Here is a 25,098-nt window from a genome sequence, read left to right as displayed (position 1 = left end):
AAATGTTACATTTGCACTATCTGTATTAAATCAATTTTTTGCATAATTCCTATGTTTTTATATGCTTTCAAATAAAAAAAGTATTGCGCAGCATAATAAATAAAGTGTTGCTTTTATATTTTAAATTTAAAAATGATAAAAATATTCGATTCGTCTATAACTTTGTACAATTAATGATTCGAATAAAAGAGAATAAAATTATCATTTGTATAAATATTCTTCTCCCAATGAAAATTTAAATTATTAAATTTTGTAATTATTATATTATGAAGAATGTACACTAGAAATGACGACCACTGTTATTATAAAAATCAAAAATTTATGTGAAATTTTATATTTACAATCTCACTATACTTACAATCTTTCTTGTAAACTAAACTACTTATAGGACACTCAGTCTTGTCTTTTCATCTTATGTTCGATGTTAAAAGACTAATTTTAAAAATATCGAGCAAAGATTGGAAACAATGCAATAAAATATGAATTTTATGTACACGATTATCGTATAAATTTATGAGTACTTTATTGTTATTATATAATCGGTAATTACTTTTCAGCATCGATAAACGTTAAGCTTTACGCGTTGATATTTAAATCAATGTTTTTCACACATTCTTACAAAATTGTAATCCCTCATGATACAGTACATATTTAATTTCGCCTGAGTTGATATAAGTAGTATATCTTGAAAATTATTCAACAAACGTTTCAAATTAATGAAACTTGAAAATTGTCCATTATGAAGAGTAAGTACTTAAAAGTAACATTATTATATGTTATTATTTGTAAAAAAAAAAGAACATAGCTACACTAAGAGAGTTTCCATATTCCAAAATAAATAAATTTAATATTCATCTTTTCATGTTACTTAATTGATGAATATCACTACACTTTTATTTACAATTTTTATACCATTTCTGCATTTTGATTTTCAGAATAATTTTTTACCAGCATATAGCATGGTATAATTTGGTTTCCTAATTAATATTTCATAATATTTTTAACCAGAAATATATGTGCAGAGAGTGTGTGTGTACGCACGCGCATATATATATGTATATATATACACACACACACATAACATTAATTAACATAGGTGGTACATTAATTATACTTTAACTGATTACAATTGGTAATTCTTACACTTAAGAAAATTTTTCTTTTCATCTAATTCCGGTTGTCTAATAAGGTGATTTATAAAAGGACAACATAATCTTACAGGAAGTAAAAATATTCATTTTTTTATATTTCAAAATTTCTAAGTGTACACTAAGCGAATGTACGCAGAAAATATATAACTATCAAACAATCAATTGCGAGGATTCTATACATATTTCTCGTATCATCACAATACGAGGAGGGAATAAGGAATTTTAGAAAAATTCATAATCATCTGCTAAGTATAACGTCACAGAAAAGCAAATAATACCGTGAGTTACTTTGGTTACTGTTGATCGTCGTACCAATAATGGTTACGCAATAAATATTTATACACTGTTCGTTTATATTAAGACTCGAAAAATCGGGGAATAAATTTCCCTTTATATTTCCATTCGTTATTTCAATTTTTTAAGTGTTGCGATATTTTTAATATCGTGCTTGAGATCTTTCAATACTATCTTCGGGTTGATGTTAATTAACTGTGCAAGAGTAGTACAGTTTACTTTCATTCGATGCCCGCCAACTACCATGTACGTGTTCAATTTGGCTAAATTAACTGGACTTCTAGGAATGCCATAATAGGAAAATTGTTTGCTTTTCATTTCTTGTTGTTTGTCATTAATTTTGTTACTGGCAAGATATCTTGAATGAGGATTGGTCGATTTTCTTGCTACCGCCTTTATTCTATGAGGAATAACATTTGCACGAAATGCACTTTTGGTTGTAGACTTTTTCGCTACTGCATTTTTCGATGTTGATTCTACTGAAACTTCACTTTTATCTGTACTCTGCCCAGATTTTTGCCATTTGACTTTAACCATGATCTTCTCAACTAATTCTTCATAATTCTGTATGCTTTCTATTTTCAATTCCATGTCAGGATGCTCTTCAGTATTATGTGATGAAACTTCAGCTGGACAGCTAAAAGTTTTGTCACAGTATTTACATTTGAATAAATTGATGTGTTTTGACACATGATTTTTCATTACATTAATAAATGTTGTGGTGTATGAACATTCGGGGCAAATGTATCCTCGAGACATTTTTGTGTTTTCCTGTTTTTTAAAGTTTAATGGTAAATGTGAATGGAACATACTATGATGAGTTTTCATTTTAACCTCGGTATCACATAATTCATTACACCATTGACAAATCCATCCCTCTTCTTTCGATCCAAGAGCCTCGATTTCCTGCACGTCATTATGCGATTGCTGTAAATATAATTCGTACGGACTTTCCGTTTGCGATTTTGAGCATTGAGCTTTTATGAGCGATTTTTCCGAAGACACGCGTATTTCTTTATATCTAAATGGATAGTTCGACTTCGCTTTAGTAGAATCATTCTGTAATGTCGAATCATTGTGCACTATGTTCCAATGATTTTGAACCATATCCAAAGATTTACTACGGAAAGAACAATAAAAACAATAATAAATTGATTCCTCCTCTCTTACATCAGAGACGTGTTCCTCCTCTATATCATTGCTATAATCGTCAGCAATAGTTTTCTTATCGGGATCGATCTCTGTAGATTCGTTGGACGATTCAGGTGGTGATATGTCTTCAACTTTGAATGGTGAAAATGGGTGATTCATTTCCCAATGTTCCCAGATTTCTGAATTTGATGCTGCAGTGAAAGTACAATAAGAACATTTCAGTGTATTTTTTGTCGCATGTATCCTCATATGTATTTTGAGACCAGTCATATTCATAGCAGTGAAGTTGCACAGATTACACTTCTCTTGCGGATCAATTTGGAATTGGTTATCGCTCTTATCTACAATTTCTTCTCCGCTAATCTTCCTCTTTCGTTTTCTGTTCCTTTTCGGGAACACGATTCCATATTCCTGTTGCCAAAATTCTTCCGGTAAATCCGGCCCTTCAGCTGCTGGATTTTCAACTATTTTTTCAGGGCAACCGGGATGCTTAGAACGAATATGTTGGCGCATTAAACTCTCCGAGTTTGTGCTACGATCACAATAAGGGCAAATAAATCCAAGTCGCTTCAAATGTATCAATTGTATATGTAGTTTAAAACCACGCCATCGGAAAAATGTCATTTTGCAATGCTTGCAGGTGAATGGTTTTTCTCGACCTTGTGGTCCAGCTATATTAAAAATCATAAGTGATGTTAGCATTTTATGTCTTATGTATATTTTTAATTTAATGATATTTACCTTTTTCAGCATCAGCAATTTTTCCAGTTTTCTCTTTCCTCGATACAATGTCATTCTTTATATCAATAATTGGAGCAGCATTATCTTTACTACCCTCATCTTGTGATTCCAAATTAATTTCAGTACTTCGACTTTTATGATCTTGTTTGCTAGAAGACTTATCAGTTAAATTTGTAGCTTTTGTAGTTTTAGTAACAGTGTCTTGGGTAGCTTTAGCAAAAGATGGTTTAGTATCACTTCCACCCGCATTAGTGGTTGTAGAATTTTCTGTGTTACTTGCATTTTGTTTAGGTAATAATCCTTTTATCATGAGTGTTTGCTTTTTCAATAATGTTCCGACCTAAATACAAAATACAAATAATTAATAGCGAATATATTTAAAATAAAAATTTCAATTAAATATATCTTAAATAATTTACCCATTCTTCGATATCATCATCCGGTGATAATGGTTCGTGATTAGGACGTTCTCCGCGATGATGTTTAGAAAAGTGTTTTAATAAAGCATTACGATTTACGGATAAGTATCCACATTCTTTACAGTGCCATCTGCAAAATCTTTATATTATTAAATGAACAAAAAAATATACTTTAAAAATAACTAAACTGAAATGATAAAACTACTAACCTAGCATAATTTAATTCTCTGTAAAGATGATCTCTCATATCATGTTTGTATTTCGTTTTAAATTGTGTACACAAAGTACAGACATACATGTTACCATCCGATTTTCCATACGGACCAAATCTTCCGACATCCGATTCATTAAAATCGTTATCTTCAATTAATTTAGTCTTACTTTCTTTGGGTTTGTCTATCATATTAGGAATGTTACTTGTATTTTCCACTTCTGTTAATACTTTATCACAAGATAACGACCGTTTAGATTTCTCTTTCACTTGTTTCGTGTCATCTAATGAACCAGACTTCCCTGGCTTCATTTTAGTAGGTTTAGCAGCTGGTAATTCTACATCACTTTTCCGTTTTCCTACTTTCAAGGAAGATTCTGTTGATACTTCGTCTTCTTCTTCAAGAAGGATTCCGCGAATATGTCTAATTCGAGGCATGTCTCTTCTCCAAAGAGGAGTAGTATCAAAAGGTTCCTCTTGTCCACTTTGTTCTACATTATCAGTACTCTTTTTATTCACTCCTTTTATTCGTTGATAAATTAAAACATAATCAACATTTGATTCATTAGGGTGCTTGCTATTTATATGTTGTTCAAACATGATTTTGCTACTAGTTTTGAAGGAACATGAGTTACATTTATATTGGCATTTCTCATCATGTGTGACAGATGTATGGTTAACCATTTCTGCTTTATAAACACATTTATAATCACAGATGTTGCATTTCCAGTGATTTCCATCTGGATCTGGAACATCCTCTTCAATTTCTTCTTGTATAGATTGTTGATTTTCTGTGTTTTCTAGCTCTCTAATCACTTTTACAAAAGGTCTTTTCTCGGGATGTTTATCAGAAAGATGTCTTTCCACAATGTGTCTAGTAAATAATTTTTTACTATTAGAAAGCATAGAAAATGAACTGAACAAAATAGGAGATCTTTTAAACATTTGACAAATATGTACAATATGTATTTTATTACTATTCATTTTGCATACTTGTCAAATGTTTAAAAAACATCATTTTTGTTATTTTTAAGTATATTGTGTTTAAAATCTGTGCCTCAAACAGTGCATTATTAACCAAACGTGAGGCATAAACATTATTGTGTACCTATGGTAATGATGATGATTGCAGTGAGAACATTTATAAAGTCTGGTATCGTGCATTTTTAAATGAACACCCATTTTATCAATTGCTATATTTAATCCCTCTTGACCTGGTGGTGGTTGTGGACAATGAGGACACCGGAAATACTGTTCTTCGGAATGCAAAGCCTTTAAATGACATCGCAACATCGCTTCATCAACCGTTAAATAATTGCATTCAGCTACACCACATACGTATCTATTACCAGAAAACATCACTATGTTTTACCTCCTTTAACTTAATGCAAGACTTGTTAAAATAATTGAAAAAATATTTAATGCTTTGGCACGTGACAAAAGTCATTCTCACTTTTGTAAGCACATCTATATTATTATAATATCCTGTTTTGGAAATAGTCACTACTTACCTCTTATGCTCTGGTACAAATTTTGGAATGAATTCGTCGTCATTACTTTTGTTAGTCTCCTTCGGTTTCCCTCCCATTCGGCCATTTTGGTGGGAGCTACTTGCTAAGTTCACCATTTTATCAAACATCCGCTCTTTCTTATCTAAGCAAGGCACAGGATTAACGGGACCACTTTCTGGTACACTTTCGTCTTTTGCGTGCAACTGCAGATGTCTAATAATGTTCATACGAACTTTTGTCGTATATGGGCATACTGCACATTGTACTTCACGATTGTAAATTGCTTGACGCGGTAGAGACTCTATTTCATCTGGACTAAAGGTGAATTTTTCGCTATCCGTTACAGTCTTTTCCATTTTTTTTTCGGTTGTCTTGGTATTAGATTTACGTTTCTTTCCTTTACGTTCTCCATTTTGACGCTACACAGCAATATAAAAAATATTTATTACTTTCAATATTATAAATATTGTATTAAATACTTCTATACTATATAATATTATAGAACTTTACACATTTATAAATATTAAATATATTCATAAAATATACTTACAATAGGTTGTACAATAAATAACCCATCTACGGATGGATTCTTTGGATCAGCTGGCACTAATTTACTATACGGATACTTATGTTTCATCTTCATGTGCGCCATCGCTTGGTAACCCACCGTGCATCTCATTTTACATAACGAACAGCCAAATCGCTTTAATCCATGTGATTTTAAATGTTCTAATAAAAATCCGATTTTTAAAAAACGTTTATTACAATGTACACAGGACAAGTTTTTATTCCCGCCCCCGAAAGAACATTCTTTTGCATGTAGTCTTAAATGAGCTGCAGTTTGTCCACTATATTTACATCCTTCATAGCCACATTTGTATAATTTTGTACCTGAAATGCCAGTATCTTTGATATCCTCTAATGTCAAGGGTTTATCCGTTTTCGTGATATTACTAGAATTTTCATTCGTTTTACTAGACACGTCTTTAACGTCTTTAACATCTTTAACATCTTTGCAAGATTGTTCTTTTGTATCATTTTCTGTATCCATTTTTAATTTTTCACTTGCATCAATGCTCTCTTTTTTGTTTGACTCGGATTTTATATTTTTTGTTAAAATAATTTCAGTATCATCAATATCTACAATTTCAATGTCACTATCTTCCATTTTACTTTCATTAGCAGTTGAATTCTTAATATCTGTTTTAGATATGTCACTAGGATGGTTGCTAACTTTTTTCAAGAAATCAGGATTGTCAAGTAAATTAATATTTATAAATTCATCGCTACAATCAAAAGTTCCATTAGAAGGTTCTATTGGTTCCATGGAACTTCTGTCAGATGGAGCATTAATCTTTTTGGATTTATCCAAAGAATTTCTATCTGTGGATTCTCTATTTGAAACTGGTGTTGCTGTATCATTTATCAAATTTCCGAACATTTTACTCATGGCACTATCATTGGTATTTTCATTTAATGATTTTTCATGATGTGAAAAGTTAGCACTAAGAGAATTAGTTGTATTGTTGCTAGTTCCAAATAAGCTACATATTGATTTATTTAATGTCCCGTTTTCATCTTTGTTCAACATAATTACATCTTTAGGTAATTGTGGACAGAGTATCTTGTGAGATGGTGACGTATTAGCAACATGTATTACCACTTCTTTATTATTGTCTTTTCCTTCATTTTCTACATCAATTATTTCTTCTGTAATTTTAAATGTATCATCTAATGTTCTTATGATTAACTGGTCTATTACATCTTTATTTCGTACAGGCTGAGAAGGAAGAGATCGTTCGAGAACTTGAGGTAAGCGGTTACAATGAAACGTACTCAGATGATTGTGCATTTCACTGAAATAGTCAGAGCCATTCAAACAATACAAACATTGGTACTTGTAAAATCCGTGTATTTTATAGTGCACAAGTAATTGATCCACTTTTGGGCAAGTAACACGGCATACATGACATTTATAGGTTGAAAGGAATGACCCATGTTTATTTTTTAAATGTGCCGTAAAAGATTCAGGAACAAAGAAGAATTTTCCACAATCATGTTGACACACATAAGGATGTACATTGTCATGTCGATTAATTTCTTCTTTTAATGGTATTTCTTTCACTAATTTACCAAGTAATATACCACGATGGCCAGGATGAGCTATTGTCTGATGTATTTGTACATAAGAAGGTGCAACAGCTCTATAAAAACAGTAAATGCACTGATAACGACAATGCGCGTGTTTTTCATCGATATGTATTTTCATTTGATTCCAATCCTCTAATACCATGTAACAATAGGCACATTTCTGATAATCATATGGCGGTGACGCCTTTTTTTTCTCGATCTCATTAGCATGTTGAAGATAATGCTGTTGATATTGTGCCAATATATCGGTGGTAAAGCGACAATCACGTGCCATACATTTATACAAATGAATCAATTTAGCAGCCTTTAACATTGCATTATAAGCATCTGCGGATTTTAATTTAACTGCCGTCGTTGGAGCTACAGGTTCTTTTGGTTTTATGATTGCAGGTGTCCGAACAACTTTTAGAATTTTATAATTTAAATTTGGCTGTTGTGACGATCCAGCGACACTCATAGTTCGTGCATTCACCGGAGTTACAACTGTACTCTTACTTGCAGAAATAGGAAAAGATAATTTATTATCTACTTGGATAATTTTTGACTTTGGGGCAATTGGAATGAAATTGGTGGTGAGTTGAGAAGCAGACACAGAAACTGGAGAAGGAGACAGACTCTTTACTGGTATCAGTTTCACTGTCTCTGATGTGGATTGCACTCCCTGGATATTTTTTGTTAATGGTTGTGCAATAGTCACGGTATTGAGTCTTTTTAAAATTAGAGGTGAATTAGATTTTTTCAATAAAGATACACCTTTGCTTTTTATAGGAGAGGTTTCCATTGCTTTTCTTATGTCATGTATCTATAATGACAATAAAAAAAGAAGAATATATATACCTTAAAATGAATGCAAAAATTTTTAATAAATAACATATCATTCTACTTACAATGGGGTATTCGACACTATCATTATCAATCCTTGGAGCAAGACTAACTACACTTTCAATTTTTAAGAATGAACACTCTTCCTCTATATCTGGTTTTAATACAGAATCCATTTTTTTCTCTGAAGTACTAGGACCCGGATCTATTAGATAAAATACTTCCGTATAATTATACATAACGCGTCGTATATTACAGTATTATTTTGGTATTATTACACAAACATGTATATATATATATATACATACTGGTCTTTGATAGTGATTCTTCTTGAACATCTAAAGGCTGTATAGGTACTGATAATATGTCTCCACTAAGACGTCTTAATCGAATGAAGTTCTTAGGCGGATTATTATCTTCATGTGGTTCATGTGATATCTCGTGGAATTTATTTTCCATTTTCCCGACAAATTTTTTGATATTAGATATGGGAACAACATCTGGTGGTTTGGGAATAGAACCAAAAAGTGAAGCTTCTTTGGATTCTTCAGATTTAGAGTAAACTTCATCTTTACATGTTTCAAGTGGTTTTGTTGCTTGAAGTTGAGCAGCAAGCCTCTGAATAGTGGTAAGCATTGGATCTTTGGAAGATGTATTAATATTTGAAGTTTCTTTCAAAATCATGTTAACATCTGTAGGCATTTCGCTATCTGACTGTTCACTACTAGAATCAGAGTCATAAATAGAAGCAACATCCTTTATATTTGTGTTATCACTAATTTCTGTGTCACTTTCGTCATTCTTTTTCTGATCTAATGTTGCCAATGGATCCTTGACTTTTGACGTTGGATTTTCTTCAGATATAGGTTGAGAATCACAGTCTATACTGGATAAAGGTTGTGTCTGTAAGTTACAATCCTTAGGTTGTTTATTGTTTGAAGTTTCTTCAGACGAGGATATATTTTTTTTTGACTCTTCTATGGAAGGAGTCTCAGAATTCTGAGGCAATTCAGTAATATTATTTTGAGATGATGCCGAAGTTAATGAATCCATGGAATTGATTGGTGTTTTATTCTGAGAATTTAGTATTACATTAGAATCAGTTTCATTACTTACTGCTATCATATTAGTTTTCATTTTATCCTTCAATTTATCTATAATAGATAAACCTTTTTTAGATGCATCCTTTTGCAATCTAATACCAATATTTTGAATAATTTCTTGCATTTTCCTCTTCCGTTCTAGCTGAATCTCCACTTCCGTCTTTTCCAATTCTGGAGGACAAACGAACACACTTAGATTTCCTGATGACAAACCTGAATCTGTATCCATCTGTGATGATTTTGTCTTTTCATCATTAATAGTCTGTACTTTGGAATGATCTTCTTCCTGTGGTTTAGCTTTAGGTATATCTTTTATTTTTTTATTTTCATCAGAAGTTTTATTGCTCTTTACCACTTCTATTTCAGTAATGTCATCATCTTTTTGTTCAGGCGGAATTTCTACATTTTTAATTGATTTCTCTACTTTTTCTGTTTTTTCTGCTTTTTCTGTTTTTTCTGCTTTTTCTGCTTTTTCTGCTTTTTCTGCTTTTTCTGCTTTTTCTGATTTTTCTGATTTTTCTGATTTTTCTGATTTTTCTGCTTTTTCTGCTTTTTCTGAACTTAGGTGAAGTACTTCCAATTTTATCTTTTTCTTTGGTACATCTACTTGTTCATCAGCTTCTTTTTTAACTGAATATAAAGACATGTTTATCTTAATAATCTTACCATTTGTGACATCTTTATGCCACAGATTAACATGTTCTTCCACATTGGACTTCTTTAATTGAACGTAATTACAATATGAACACAAATAACCATAAATGCCATTTTCGTCAGGTATTTCATGCTCAGTTATGGCGTCAGCGAAAGTATCTTTAAATTTACGGCATACTTTATAGTAATGGGTCCTCATGGAGGATTTGGCTACAGCTTGATAAGGGCAACTATTGCATTGAAATCTGTATTCTCCTGTGTGAGTGGTACAATGCTCATAAAATGCCTCCATTGCAACTTTGGCAGCGCCTTCGATAAACAAAGAGCAAAATCTACAACGAAATTTGCAAGTTTCCTCTGCAAGGGATTTCAATGATTCATCTTCTACGTTATTATCTTTTGCGTCTTGAATAGCTAATAAAGCATCCGAAATTTTTAATCTGGAAATCAGTATTTCTTTTCCAGGATGGTTTAATTTATAATGGTGAACAATATTTTTCCCTGTGAAGAAACAGAGTAAGCATTTGTACTTTTCTTGTCCTGTCCAAACATACTCGATTAATTGTTGTATATCCAAATCAGAAAAAGATTTATCCTGCTCGTCTTTATTCTTAATGACGTTTTTTTCGACATTACTGGCAAGTTTTTCATTACCTTTTTCATCTATAACATCATTAGCATCCGATAAATTTTCATTAACAACAGGTTTGCATAAAGATTCTTTTTTCTCGGTGGAATTACATGTTAACGATATCTCTTCTTTTTGGTCTTTTATTTTACCATGAAATATCGGACTGCAATTAGTACCTTTAACATCATCCGCGGATTTTTGTAGAATGCTCTGATTCGTATTGTTGGATGAATTACTTTCTTTGCTTCCTGTGTCTTTCGAAACTGAGTTACTAACCATTTTGATAGAAGTATCCATCTCAGAACTAGTATTAAGATCACAATCGCCCTTGGGAGAAGCTGTCTTTTTCCGTCTCTTTTTAGACAGGATACCCATCTGCCAATTAAATTTTTTCTTTTTCTTCTTCGTTGAAGATTTCTTTGTATTAGACTCAACCGGTAATTGATCGCTAACATCATCATCGACATCAGCATCACTTCCTTTGTCTACTATTGACGAATCCTTATCTATTACTGATGAATCCTTGTCTATTACTGATGAATCCTTGCCTATTACTGACGAATCCTTATCTATTACTGATGAATCCTTGTCTATTACTGACGAATTCTTATCTGTTACTGACGAATCCTTAGCTATTACTGACGAATCCTTAGCTATTACTGACGAATCCTTATCTATTATTGATGAATCCTTATCTACGTCATTCTTTATTGGTACTAATCCTACTAAAATGTTGCTCAAGAGCTTCTCATTTGCTCCTGTGTCTATTCGTGTTGAATTAGTACCTGCTTTCTTCCCCGAAGCTATGCTACTTGACATCGAAATATCGGAAGTAATACTTTCTTCATCTGTAAATTGGACATCGTCTTTACTTTCATTTGTCAGTTCAGTTCCCTTTTTCCTTGTAGACTTTCTAGAAGAAGTTTGGCTATACTTTTTCTTTTCTGTTGGTTCTGTAGGTTCGGATTCTGGCTGCTTATCTGGATGGAGCGAAATATCCACAGCTGCAGCCAATTCAGACACATCTATTCCAAAACTTTCATCAGATGAGCTATCAAACATTACCTTAGAACATTCCAACTTAGAAATATCTGTTTTCTCAACAACTACACGCGGTTCCTTTATCGCTTCCTTATTAATTATACGTTTACTCCGTCTTAATACCTCAGATTCATCAGTACATGGTTCTTGATTAGGCAGTGAACTGGGAATTTGAACTATTTCTGTTCTCAGTGCTAATGGCTGATCTTCTTCACTATCTGAACTCTGATTACACTGTTTTGAACGCTGCCGAGTGATTCGTTGTACTTCCTTCTTTGATTTACCTTTGGGTTTACTTGATTCCTCAGAAACACGTGATTTTGTAGGTTTCTTTTGTTTGGTTGAAACTACTAGTATATCTTCTACTTCAATCTCTACATCCATATCACGTTTATTCGATTCGTCTTTCTTTGTAGTTGTAGCACTTTGATTAGAAGTGCTTGCACTGATATTATTTTGATTTTCTTTTTGTGTTCTACACAATCGATGGCCAGTTGCTGCTACAACACCATCACTGATAAACATTTCTCGAATATCTTCTTGCAACATTTCGAGAGAGTTTCTCCGCTTTGCTTTAATCTTTGGTGTTTTAGAAATAATTTCTTTATCTTCAGTTGATTCCTCCTTAATGATCTGCTTAGAAATTTCTAAGTCATTTCTTTCTTTTTCCATATTTGTTTTATTATTTGACTCCTTTTCTTGGACAGTGTCTTGACTTTTTACAGTTGAAGTATCTTCTTGCATAGCAGAATTTTTAGATTCTAGTTCCTTTTCCGGAGGATTAGGAGAGACGATATTTGTAGTTATTTTTTCCACATTTTTGTTTACTTCTTCTTTTTGGTCATTTACTGATGTATCTTGAGTTAATTCTTTATTTGATGTATTTAGTACGCCAAGTCTTTCAGCTAGAGACTCTTCATCAGAACTGTCCGAAACAATTACTCGACGTTTTTTCCTCGTCTGAATCTTTTTTGTCTCGGGAGTATCATCCTTCTCCGAACTACTACTCTCCGACTCGGATTCAATTATTTTCTTGATTTTTTTCAGCTTCTTTGCTTGTAATACTTCACCCAGTTTCTGCATGAATTTTGCTTGTTCAACAAACTTCTTTCCTTCACCAAATTCAAAGGACTTTTTGATTAAAGCTTCTATCCATTCCTGAGTTACCTCATCCTTCGACTTGGATCCTTCAGATTCCATTTCCTCTTTTTTAGGCTTTTCGGCATTAACGGATGATTTGGAAGAAGTAGTACTTATAGTATTTGGCTCACCAATATTCATATTATTTTTGTCATTTACAGATTCTCCAGCGATGTTTTCTTCTTTAAGTTCTTCCTTTTTGTCAGCAATATTACTTTCGTTCCAATTTTCAAGTGTAACATTTCCATCACTGCTACTGCTCACTTCTGCAGTAGTATCTTCTTTATCTTTCTTAATTTTACTTTCCTGCTTTTCCGGAGGAGACTCTTTAGTTTCTTCAGAGATGTGACTCGACGTAGGTGATTCCGAAGATTCGTTACGTTTTATTTTAGGTATCTTGAAGTTTTGTAAACAATATCCTTGCGCAGATTTCGCTTTTGTGTCGATGACTCCATACAAACTCTCCAAAGGTGACTGCATTTTGTCCTTTGATGTCTTTTCTTGTGTTTGCTTATTACTGCACTCCGAATCCATACGTTTATGACTATCTGTTGGTTTTGGCGGTGATTTAGGTTTATCTTTGCCCTTTCTGAACGATGATGCTACAAAAGTCGGTGCCGTAGAACGTTTTCTAGGATCTCTCTCATTAAAATTACTATCTTTGCCTTTGGTAGTGGAAAAATGCTTATCCTTAGCCAATCGAGGATCTCTCACTGAAGTGCCGTTATCTCTTGTTTGGTTGGGACTCTGATTCATTATGTTGTGCTCTATGCGAACCCGTGGGTCGCGATCGGATATGTTTCTGGCATCCCTGCCGAACCGATTACAATTGTCCCATTCATTATGATTGTCTCTAGACCACTCGGGTCTACGAGTATCACGATTGAAACTGTTCCTGGGTTCCCCTCTATTTCTTTCATTGTAAAACGTGTTACGACCTCTACCTACATTACGATCCCTATCTCTGTTCCAAGGACAGGGTGTACTAGGCCTCGGATAAGGCCCTGGAGGACCATCTGAAGGCCCCATCACCCCACAAGGAACTTCATTCTCTGCTCTGTAGGGTACATCATTTGGCCGATTAACTGGAGAATCCCATGGCTGCCTCTGATGAGGATATTCCATCCCTCTATCAAAAGGCGGGTCATAAGGCCTATTTTCGCTCTGAAAATTCCTGTACTGTGGCCCAACAGGAAATCTTGTAGGCGAAATTAAAGGCTGTATAGTTGGTACATTAGGTACATCGACATTGGGCACATCGTCCGATCGTGCAATATGATTCATATCTTGAGGTCTCGTGTTTGGACTCATTAAAGGTCTGATACCAGTATTCATATTCGAAGAGAACTGATTAGACCTCAACTGACTCTCGTTCATTTGATGAGGGTCTAAATGAATAGATTCTCTGTTGGGACCTACATTCCACATCTCCTGATGCATGCCCATTGAATGTTGGTACGTTTGGGCAGGAGAATTGGGCATACCACTAAAATTGGAAGGCGGTGGCCACTGATTGTTACAAAAATCGTTCGATGGATGCATAGAGGTCCAATGCCCTGGATTCGGTATTTGCCTGTTAAAGTATTCAGGACCATCCATTCTGAATTCCGTATCTATTCTAGGCGGTATCATTTCGGGACCAATGTTTCCCTGACGTCTTTGATATAACACAGGATTTCTATCATCCGGTTTTAACGAACCGCCATGATGTATAGGGACCTGATTGGACATATCATCATCAGGTCGACAATGCATGCCGTGCATGATAGATTTGTCTTTATCATGGAGTTGATCACGTAACTGGCGAGGATGTCGCTCGTAGTTATCCGCGAAACGAAGTTCGGTTTTGGAACCAGGAGAAGGTGGTCGATTTCTGTTATCAACCAACGTATTCGTCATAAACGAACTAGAGCCGTGACCTACAGTAACTTGACTTGGTCCCTTGGTTTCATTAGATTTTAGAGCTTCCACTTTTGTCATTAAAGTAGCACTTGAACCACTGGGTAGACATTTCCTACTAGTTAACTTAACTATATGCTTGTCTATTTCCTCCCAACGTCTCTCGCTTTCGCTATCAATATCTTCTTGCGACAATAAAAATGATTTGGACGCCTTTGTATCTTTGTTATTTGCACTTAACGCATTCAATTCCAGTTTATCCTTTTTAAACTTGCCTAAATCCTCCCTTGATCTATCGCCCTTCTTCTCCATCTTGTTGTCATCTTCCTCGTTCAACAGCTCCGCCAAATCTTCCATAGACAATGGCGGTTCCGTAAAAACAGGAGGCGGTGAAAGTAACAATGGTGCAGATGGCTTTGAACCAGGTCTTGAAATCGTATCCTTTAGTCTCAGTGGTGCGTTCTTATAGATTTTTGGAAACAAGATTTCCGAGTCTGGTGACTTTAACCTTGCATCAGACACGTTTACCGGTAATTCCGAGCTAGAATCTGATGGAACCTGGTCTATATTCATTCCCATTAACCGATTCTTTTCCAACATCGATGATAATCTCCTAGAACCTCCCAAGGAGGGAACTGACACTGTCGGTACTTGCCGAGAAGAGTGCATTGGTATTGATACGTGAGTTCTCCCATCATTTATCTTTTGAGATAAATTATTTCCGACCATTTTGGCCGCGGAGGCCACGTCATGATTAGAAGTAATGATAGTCTGCCAATTTTTATTTCTTGACATTTGATTTTCATTTTCTTCGAGCATTTCCCATTCAGTGAACGACATATCGTCTGTATTCTTGCACAAACCACGCTGCGGAGAGAGAGTAAGATCATTGCTCGTCCTCTCTGTAGGTATGATAATGGGTGCTTTCGTTGGCAGAGTTTCTATAGGATCGGGAGAAGCTGGTTTGCTGTCAGATTTGTCATCGAAATCGATGCTACGTTCAGTAGGAATTATTATCGGTGCAACTTGTGAACCTGAGTCTGGGCTAACTGGGGGACTCGGACTGGCCGGCGTCTCGTGAATTTCTCGGTCCTCCATTGCGTCTTCTGTATGTTGAGGCTTTACGTCTTCAGGCATGCTGAAAGGGATTCAATCGACGTTTTACACGGAGCAATACAAAATTTACGGTTAGATTATTTCGAGGTGTTTGTTTTATAACAAATAGCAGTACAATTAAATCTTTTCTTAGCAGTATGTTCAAATTAAGCTTTTTGATTGTAGAAATACTACTAAGCTCAATTCGCGAACAACACTGCTTTACAAAATTAAGCAAAGTATTCATTTTAAACATTCATGGTAAGATTTCATTTTAAAAATACATCGACATTTATGTATAACAATGAACATAGATCCATGAGTAGAGACTTCCTGAATCAATTTTTGTACAAGTAGGTTTTGAGTATAATCAACGCGATACTTACTTTGAAGATTGTGAAGAACTAGCATCATTTTTCTTGTGCGGAAAATGCAATCCGGGTGTATTTCCCTGAAACTCGTGTCAGATTAGAATGATTAAAATAAAAAAAACAATACATGCACTATGGAAGCCTGAAAACATCCAAAAGTATAAAGAATAGAAAATAAAGAGGGTTCCGAAGCAACTACGTTCATATAAAAAAAAAGACAAAAAGAAAATAATATCTATAAATTCAAAAAGAGATTTTCTTCAGCTACTGATTCTACAAGCATCCGCTAATGCTATACCTTTATCTATTTTACAGACAGGTTCTGACTATAAGTAATTTCTAGTAGCAGAATTTTTATATTATTAACTCCTTAAATTTTCTATACAATAAAATCGTGTAAATGGCATTAGAAAGGAGTAGTGTATGTAATACAACATAGAAACATTTAATAACAAATATATAAATAAACGAGTAAAATAAACACCCAGTTTCTGCAGGTAAAAAATGAAAGATAAGGTGAACAATGCAACATTTACGATTTGCTCTATTTAAAGCACGTAGTGATATAATATTTGCTGTGTTTCGTGAAACGATATAAAAGAGCTGTTTCTCGAATCACTTTGCATTCATCTTACTCTTTTAACTCTAAATAGCTTGATACATCAATAAAAATCTAAAAACCAAATTCTTTGTATCATTGGTATATAGGATTTGTTAACTTTTAATGAAACTTACAAACATTCTCGTTTATATCTTTCATCTCTAAATATAGTGCAAACTAGTATTATACAGAGCATAAAGCCAAGTGTTATTTTTTGGTTCACTGAACTTCTGATCTAAGTAATAAATTTAATTATAAATAATCTTGCTCTTGAATAGTTAAATAAATAATTCAGTGTACCACAGCAAGAGTATATTATAATGTTTAATATATCTACCTTTTCTACTTTGTTATGCAACTTCTGCAGAACGTCTTCGCATCGCTGCAATGTCTCGATCTTCAGCCTATTTCATCGATAACACAGTATTATTAATTACATTTCGTATTGTATCTTTTCTTTCTTATACATATCATTAAAATTGGTTACAAGGTATCATACTTCTCGGCATGATTTGCAATAATAAATTAATTACAGTATCACATAGCAAAAGATATAGATAGCAATAAGTCACACTCTATATGAAAGTGAAGGAAAATTTGAGTTAATTTGAAAATTAAAGAATATGTAAATTCAGAAATGCAAAATTAAACAAATTCTACGTCACTCTCGTTCTGTATTTTAAATTTTAAATTTCAGCGCGTGGACACTGAATGTCATCAACAAACGTTGCGTTGACTAAAAGCGAGTGTTTTATTTTATGCATGTCCAAACACATGCGAAACATACTTTCTCTTGCTGTTCGATAGGATCCCGTGTAGGCTTTGCATTTTCTGCAGCTGAATTTCTCGCGATTTGTCCTTAACGTTTTGCAATCGCTCTATCATCGCTTCCAAAAACGGAATGTACTTTTGCATCTCAGCGAATTTCTTATCATACTCGTCCATCTCGCTTGTTGTATATCGCTCACCTGTACCGGGAGAAGAAAATCTTTATACTTACAAATATTTCTCGATAGTACATACTTATTACATCATTTGTTTTTCCCGCCTACTTTTCTAAATATTCGCAATTCAATTGAACTTTATTAATTTAATTCAATTTTTATTTTGGTCTCGATAATAATTCGTGTCTCATCTGTTAACGTGTTATAATTTATTGCTTAATGCTTCCCCACAATATGTCCAGTTTAAATGTATGAGATATTTTGCTTATTATATTTTGCTATTTATATTACAATCACAGTATTTTCTTTCTCTCTTTCTTTCCCATTCCATTTCTACGCAATATATTTCAACAATTTGAAATTTGTACGTTTAGAAAAGAAATTAAAAATGTTACTTTCAATAATGATTCAAAAATTGATGCAATAACTTAATACTGTACTTAACCGCCATACTTAACTCAAAAGACATCAAATACCGGTTCAAACTATATACTTGTGTCTATACCGATAACTATATACCGGTTCAAACTATATACTTTAAAAATACTTAAACAAATAAATACATTTAAACAGAACATATTGTACAATATATCAATATAATAAACTATAAAAGTAACATTTTTGAAATATAAAATAATTAAAAATATACGTGATATTTTGTATTTTTTCGTTTAACAAATAAATAACTTTGATCATCCTTGAACCGCTTAACTCCGTCTGTATTTACTGTCAGTTTCTACATTCTTTCAATATTATAATCTGATCCACCATGTAATATTATCCTTCCTTGTTATTAGCTAATATTTCATTCTAAGCAAAAAGTGACACTTTGTATACGTACTACTCTATCCATTTCAACCTGAATTATAATTCAATTTTGTTCTTTGCAAAATCAAAATGTTATTGTGTTTATCACTCAGGAATGTCAGTCGTACATTATTTTCATTTTAACTCGTTACTACCCACGGACACTTTCACAGGTAATCAATAACGGGAATAATGAACGACACATTGCATAAAATGCGTATGTGTAAAAGAAAGAAGTGTAGCGATTCGTATGTACCAGTTTATTCTCGTATACTATGAAATATGTTACTTATACAGACATTATAACATACAATTTCAATTATATTTATCAATAAAATGCCCAACTTAAATAATCGCGTTCAATTAATTGCACATCACCGTTTTACCGACGATCAAGCCCGCCGGAAACATAGTAACTTGGAATATGATATACCTTCGTAGAACATGTGACAATACACGACGAGGAAATTATTTCATATCACATTTATGCATTTCACTTTAACTTTTTTTTTAAATGTAGTCTTCACATAATTCACAACACTATTAACGATAAAAAAAAACTCAAGATCACTTTTCAAATTATAAACAACTCGAAATGATAGAGAAAAATTATCAATTTCTTGTATTCAACGAATTTCATCGAGAACATAATTGTGCAGTTGGACAGAAAATTGACGATTAATTCAAACGAGCGTCATTCGTAAATTTTACGATGTTTACGCTTATAAATTGCAATGGACATGCGTACTAGGGCTTCAGTGACAAATTTATAATTCCAGTCACATTTTATATCTTTAGCAAAATGAAATTAATTTTTAAATCGATGCTCTTTCTTTCACCACATTCTCTTTGTGTAATGTCAAATCAACATTCGAGTTATTCAAAATTAACACACTTGTATACACTAGTCTAAAAATAATAGAAAACTTGATCACAAGGAACACTGATGAAAACACAGTCAATGGATAAATGCATTGCACCTACGTGTCAGGTTGGGATTTCACTGGATTTTCGAGGTACGCAAGCAATGGTACGAACGTACTATTCGCTGACAGCAAATCACACCGAAACTGAAAGACCCAATCAGCTTCCTTTGAACGGATCACCTTTTGGTGACGGTTATACGATTAAGCTTATTTTAAGTAGTTATTAATATGGTTTCATACGTACCGAATTTTATAACTGTATCCTACCGTACGCCTGAACGCATATTTATAACGAATTTAACAGAATGGATAAGAAACATCTTAGGAAGACATTTCTCTTGTTACATTTTCCTTCGTACCCAGCATGCGTAGTTTCTCCATCATCGAAAGAGAGAGGAAGTAGATGGAAGCACAATCGAAAAGATTTGAAATCATCGGTAGATAGCAGTGCAGTAGCAAACATGGCGACCGAACGATATTCTACGATATTGTTCGGTATAATTCTGTTTTACTTAAGATTTTTGAGGACATGTTATTAAAAGCTATAATAATATTCTATGACTATAGAATGATTACAATGATATTAGGTTGGCATAATTTTACATGATGATCATAAGTTGAAACTTATTTGACTTATTTGAAAGTATTTGATTGTATTGATAACTTATTGTAACATATTTTAAAATCGTACATATAAGAACGATTCTTCGAAGAATATAATTTTATACAAATCTCTGAATTGTACTATGTAATCATGACTAATGTAATATATCATTAATATAATGATATAATATTTTAATGTTAATACATAAAACATTCATATCAAATTAAGGGTAATACTAATAAAAAATTTGGAAGAATAACAATGTAGTTGTTACTATAGTATGCTAACGATAATTAGAACCACAACATTTAATTCGTGATGAAATGAATATATAATAAGGCGTATGTCCATTCTTTCGACGTAGTATTGTACGCAACTGCTTTAAATAATGCAATAATTCAACAACAATTATGTAAATTAGACCTTATTAAGTACAGTGCAATAAATAACTAAAAAATATCATATTCCTGAAACCTATTATAAAAAATGACAGAAAAAAAATAGAACTAGAATAATTTTGAAGAAATAAAACTTGTTTACACTGAACTTTGTATTTTTGTAAAAATCTACATATATAGTTCAAATACCGAACGTTCTTATATGTAAAAAGTAGATTATAGTTCACATTCACAAGTCGTCATGACCTTTCTCTTTCGAATTGCTCTTCTATCTATGACTTCATTTTTCTTTTTCTGACGCCTTCGCTTTTTATCGATATTGACTTCCCAGATGATAACTAAGTTATGAAATGGATATCACTTTCTATCAACAATAATTTTTTTATATAATTATTTTCTGCTCTAGAATTATTATATGTACTTGTAAATATTAAAAATTTTATAATTCAAACCATATAGAATATAATATTCATTCTACTGCATTTAATAATCACTGTGTAATTTTCTATAAAAAATGCAATATTTTTCCCAATAAAGTTTTTTCTATTTCACTATGATTATGAGCTACGCATTTCTTAACGTATAAAGAATAGATTCTTTGTCTGCGACGACACACCTGATAAAACATTACACAGCAGAAAATCGCCGTATGCATTGATCTTCTCTTGCCGTTTGCCTTTTGATCTTGCGTTTCGAAATCTCGACACAGCAACCCGACTGAACAAAAGTGCAAAATCCCGAGTTCCCGTCGTTAATGCACGTTTACGTGCACGCACTACATGGAATCGCTTAACTCTCTCACAATGTCGCAGTTACGTTGGAACTGACACTTTTTTTCCAAGTTCTGCAGCGCGCTCTATAATTTTGTATCACGAGCTAGAGAACTAGACTATTACGATGAATATTTAAGCATCAAAAGTACTGATTCGGCGTACTAGCAGCTTAATTATCGGATAAAACGTCACTTCCTACAACGCACGCACAAGCACATTTATTCCATAACCACCTTTCGACGTTCCTGAAAAGATGTACTCGAATCAGCTTTTAGAATCGCATATAGAGGTATCTCTAAATCGTCCACACTATCCCAGGTGTTTGATATTACAACAAATTTGTCTTCATCTAACTTGTAATTGTGGCTATGTCCTCAACGTTAAATTTCATTTTAGACCTTGTTACGGTTCTATATACAAAATTTATTTTAATTTATCGAACAGTTTTGTTAACACCGGTACACGTTCCTCAAAAGTCTTGATGCACTTCGAAATATCACCGAGACTTCAGACGAACTCTGTTTTTCGGTCCACAATAATTCATCGTAGTGATTCATCATTCATTTCCGAACATACATACACATTGTAAATATGAGAGACATTTGACACGCAACTATTGTTCTACGTATCACAGATGAATAGCGCGACTGTACGAGGGAAATTAAATTCTTTTTAGATATCGTGAAAACAATTTTCTTAACATACTGGAAAATGGATTACCCTTCATTAGAAGGCATATCTTAATAATTACTATCGCACTGCTTACGAAGAAACGAACGAAATGGCAACCCTGAAGGGCGCGCGACATACAATGGCTGCCATTAATGGCGCTAGGCTAAATGATTTCACGTGGTTCTGTCAATACATCTTCCGCCATATGTTACTTACCTTCTATCACGTCGATATACTTACGGCATAAACTTGGTATTTTTTTTTTCTAGGAAAATTATTTACGCTAATAAAATGATACATTCAATACATATAATAACTTTAATCGAGCAACGAAATAGTTTTTATTGTTTTATCAAATTAATTTTGTATAGGACACAACACAATATCAATTACATGTTTTTCGGAAAATCAATAATTTCGACTGTTAATAATACGTCGCGTAGTTTAAGATTCTAAAAATAAACGAATATCACACAAGTGTAGTGCAATTTTGATAATTTTCTGTACATTACACTTACTGGCGATTATTATCTAAATGATAAAATAAATATTAAAAAATAAATATATGTACGTAATATTTATTGTGTGGAAATCAGTTTTAAAACAGGATTTGTGAAGGTAAAAATGCGTTCGAAACTTTTTTCTTTGAATATAAAATCTGGTATAAGTGTTTTAATTACTCTTTTAATGACTCCTTAAGATTTTCACCAAATTTCAATGTTCCAGAATTAATTGAAGATATTATTTAATCCAAGTTTTGTGTATATTTATGATTTACGTATCCGATAATTGTATATTCCAAAGGATGAAAGAAAGCACCTTCAACTATGGAGGTCCGCCATTTACAACTCGTATATTTCTTCTACTATCCACTTGGTAAGTTCGAGAATTCTCGATGGCGAGAAACGAGTTTAAGCGGAAACAGCCGAAGTTCTTACATCAGATTCGATCATTTAGTTGCAGTTTGTATAGATACATACTACATGACTAATAATAGAATTAGCAATGTCGTAACAAATGAAAATAAATAAGCATTATTGTTATAAAAAAAAATATAGAATTCAATCAAAAAAATATTCTAAAAATGATATTTACATTCATGCACAAATATAATTTTTTCTTTTTTGTGATAATAATTTCAAAAAATAAATAAAAAAATTTTTAAAAAGTCCATTTGCTCCATGTATAAATCTAATATTTAAATTAAATTTAATACATAAAAACTATATATTACATGATCTACTTTATAATTATTAAGGTTTCAGTTGATTTCATAATAAAATACACCAAGAAAATTCTGGATTTTAGTTATCACTATATTAATTTCAATTCATTTTAGTAAATAAATGAAATGACTAAAATTACAATTACAATTCTTTGTATTTATTTGTGACGTTTTTCTCGATTTCACATAATGTAATATTTAGTAACTTTATTTACAAATTATCAGTCCAATACATGGACTAATAAGCTTTAGTTTACTTAGGATTTGAATTATTTACAAAAATTTTCGAGTTACGAAACAACCTTCAAATCCGCGAATTCACGGAATAAATTTCTTTCGCAGTACTATAATCAATAAAGCGCAAATCACTATTATCTTTTCTTTTATTTTTAAAAAAGTGAATTAAAAGTTCTTTACAATTTTGTAAGAAACATTTTCCACCAAATATTGGTCAAGCGTTACTATTCTTATAAATGAATCTAACATAAATGCAATTTCCCTCATGAAGAACATCTCGTTTAAATCGTTCTTATTGTGTATGTATATGTATATATACACACACGACACACACGTTTTTTGATAGATTTCAATTGTATAGCCTCTCTTAAGGCAACAATATTATCTGAAAGTGATATTTGAGAACAAATGTCACTGCCTCTTTCTTTTTCTGATACCTAATACTAATACATTTGTTGCTGGCAGTACTTGTAGTAATTACATTCCCGGTAAATAATTTCCAATGAATTTGTCTTTTATGTAGCGCAGTTTTGCATAATTATGGACACGTTATATAAGTTTAGACATGAACAGAGATTGATCGGATAATTAAAAATTAAATCTGAACATTACACACCTTCGTCGTGTCGAGAAACATTCGAACAATGAAAATATTAAAAATTAGATCTTTAACTATACTGGATAAGATAATATATTACATGTTCGAATAATTTTTTTGTAATGAAATGAGGATTATATATTTAGAAAGCTCCGAACAGTTTTAGCATTTCCCACGGATTATATAATTGTTTGCAGTACTGCTGCAGTATACAAACTCTTGTGTTACTTTTCAAAATTTGTCATTTGCATCCATTATTTTATAATAAACTCAAAATATTTTACGCTTCCGAATTATTTTTGTAATCAACATTTAGGGTACAATTACATGATTGCACGATATATTTTCAGAAATATATTCATTATTATGAAGTTGCACTCATTTGCAAAACAAATTAACAAAACTTTATTAAAAAAAATTCCGAAAATACTTTAGACACATAAAAGATGGAATCAGTAAATCCAAATATGGAAATTAATTTTATTAAATAGTTTTGTAAAACAAGGTGTTGATTTAACAGATATTTATGAATTATGTAATTCAATAAATTATTTTATATGTGTAAACACGAAATTAAATTTAGAAAAATATTTTCTATTCATTAATAGAAAGTCAAGCTTTTTAATATCTTTAATGGATTCGAAAATACAAGTAATTGTATTATTCTTAAATTAATAGAAAATACAATTTCATACAATTGCTACGAGTTTTGGATATTGATTAATTATCAACCAAGTAACAAATTGGATCAAAAATGTAAAAAGAAAGAACAAGTTTTTGTATTATTATCATTGATGCTATAGGTTAAATATAAATATGATTGTACAAAAAATGTAATCACAAAAATAACGAGTTAATTATAAAGCAAACATATATTGGCAGCAATATCGATATGAAATCTTTTCAATTTGTAAAGTGTTTTATTTT

The 25,098-nt window shown here is 32.4% G+C and overlaps 1 protein-coding gene across 1 annotated transcript; it reads right to left on the bottom strand.

Annotated features, from left to right (window-relative positions):
• Window positions 1-1,321: 1,321 nt before the first annotated feature.
• On the bottom strand, window positions 1,322-21,513 carry LOC108546614 (uncharacterized). The gene is made up of 14 exons (XM_017898804.1): window positions 21,283-21,513; window positions 17,775-17,955; window positions 17,325-17,391; window positions 16,402-16,472; window positions 10,106-16,058; window positions 8,761-9,973; window positions 8,518-8,657; window positions 6,030-8,432; window positions 5,480-5,898; window positions 5,077-5,310; window positions 3,967-4,842; window positions 3,758-3,887; window positions 3,339-3,678; window positions 1,322-3,268 (listed from the first exon to the last, which is right to left on the bottom strand). Exons 2-14 carry the CDS (start codon window positions 17,930-17,932, stop codon window positions 1,557-1,559), a joined length of 13,716 nt encoding a protein of 4,571 aa, XP_017754293.1. The 5' UTR covers window positions 17,933-17,955; window positions 21,283-21,513; the 3' UTR covers window positions 1,322-1,556.
• Between the last annotated feature and the right edge of the window lie 3,585 nt (window positions 21,514-25,098).

This window comes from Eufriesea mexicana, unplaced genomic scaffold (genome assembly GCF_001483705.2).
Source record: "Eufriesea mexicana isolate 0111107269 unplaced genomic scaffold, ASM148370v2 scaffold752, whole genome shotgun sequence".
Taxonomy (NCBI): Eukaryota; Metazoa; Arthropoda; class Insecta; order Hymenoptera; family Apidae; genus Eufriesea; species Eufriesea mexicana.
Note: the sequence above shows the minus strand (reverse complement) of the source record. Positions and strands in the feature narration are given on the sequence as shown.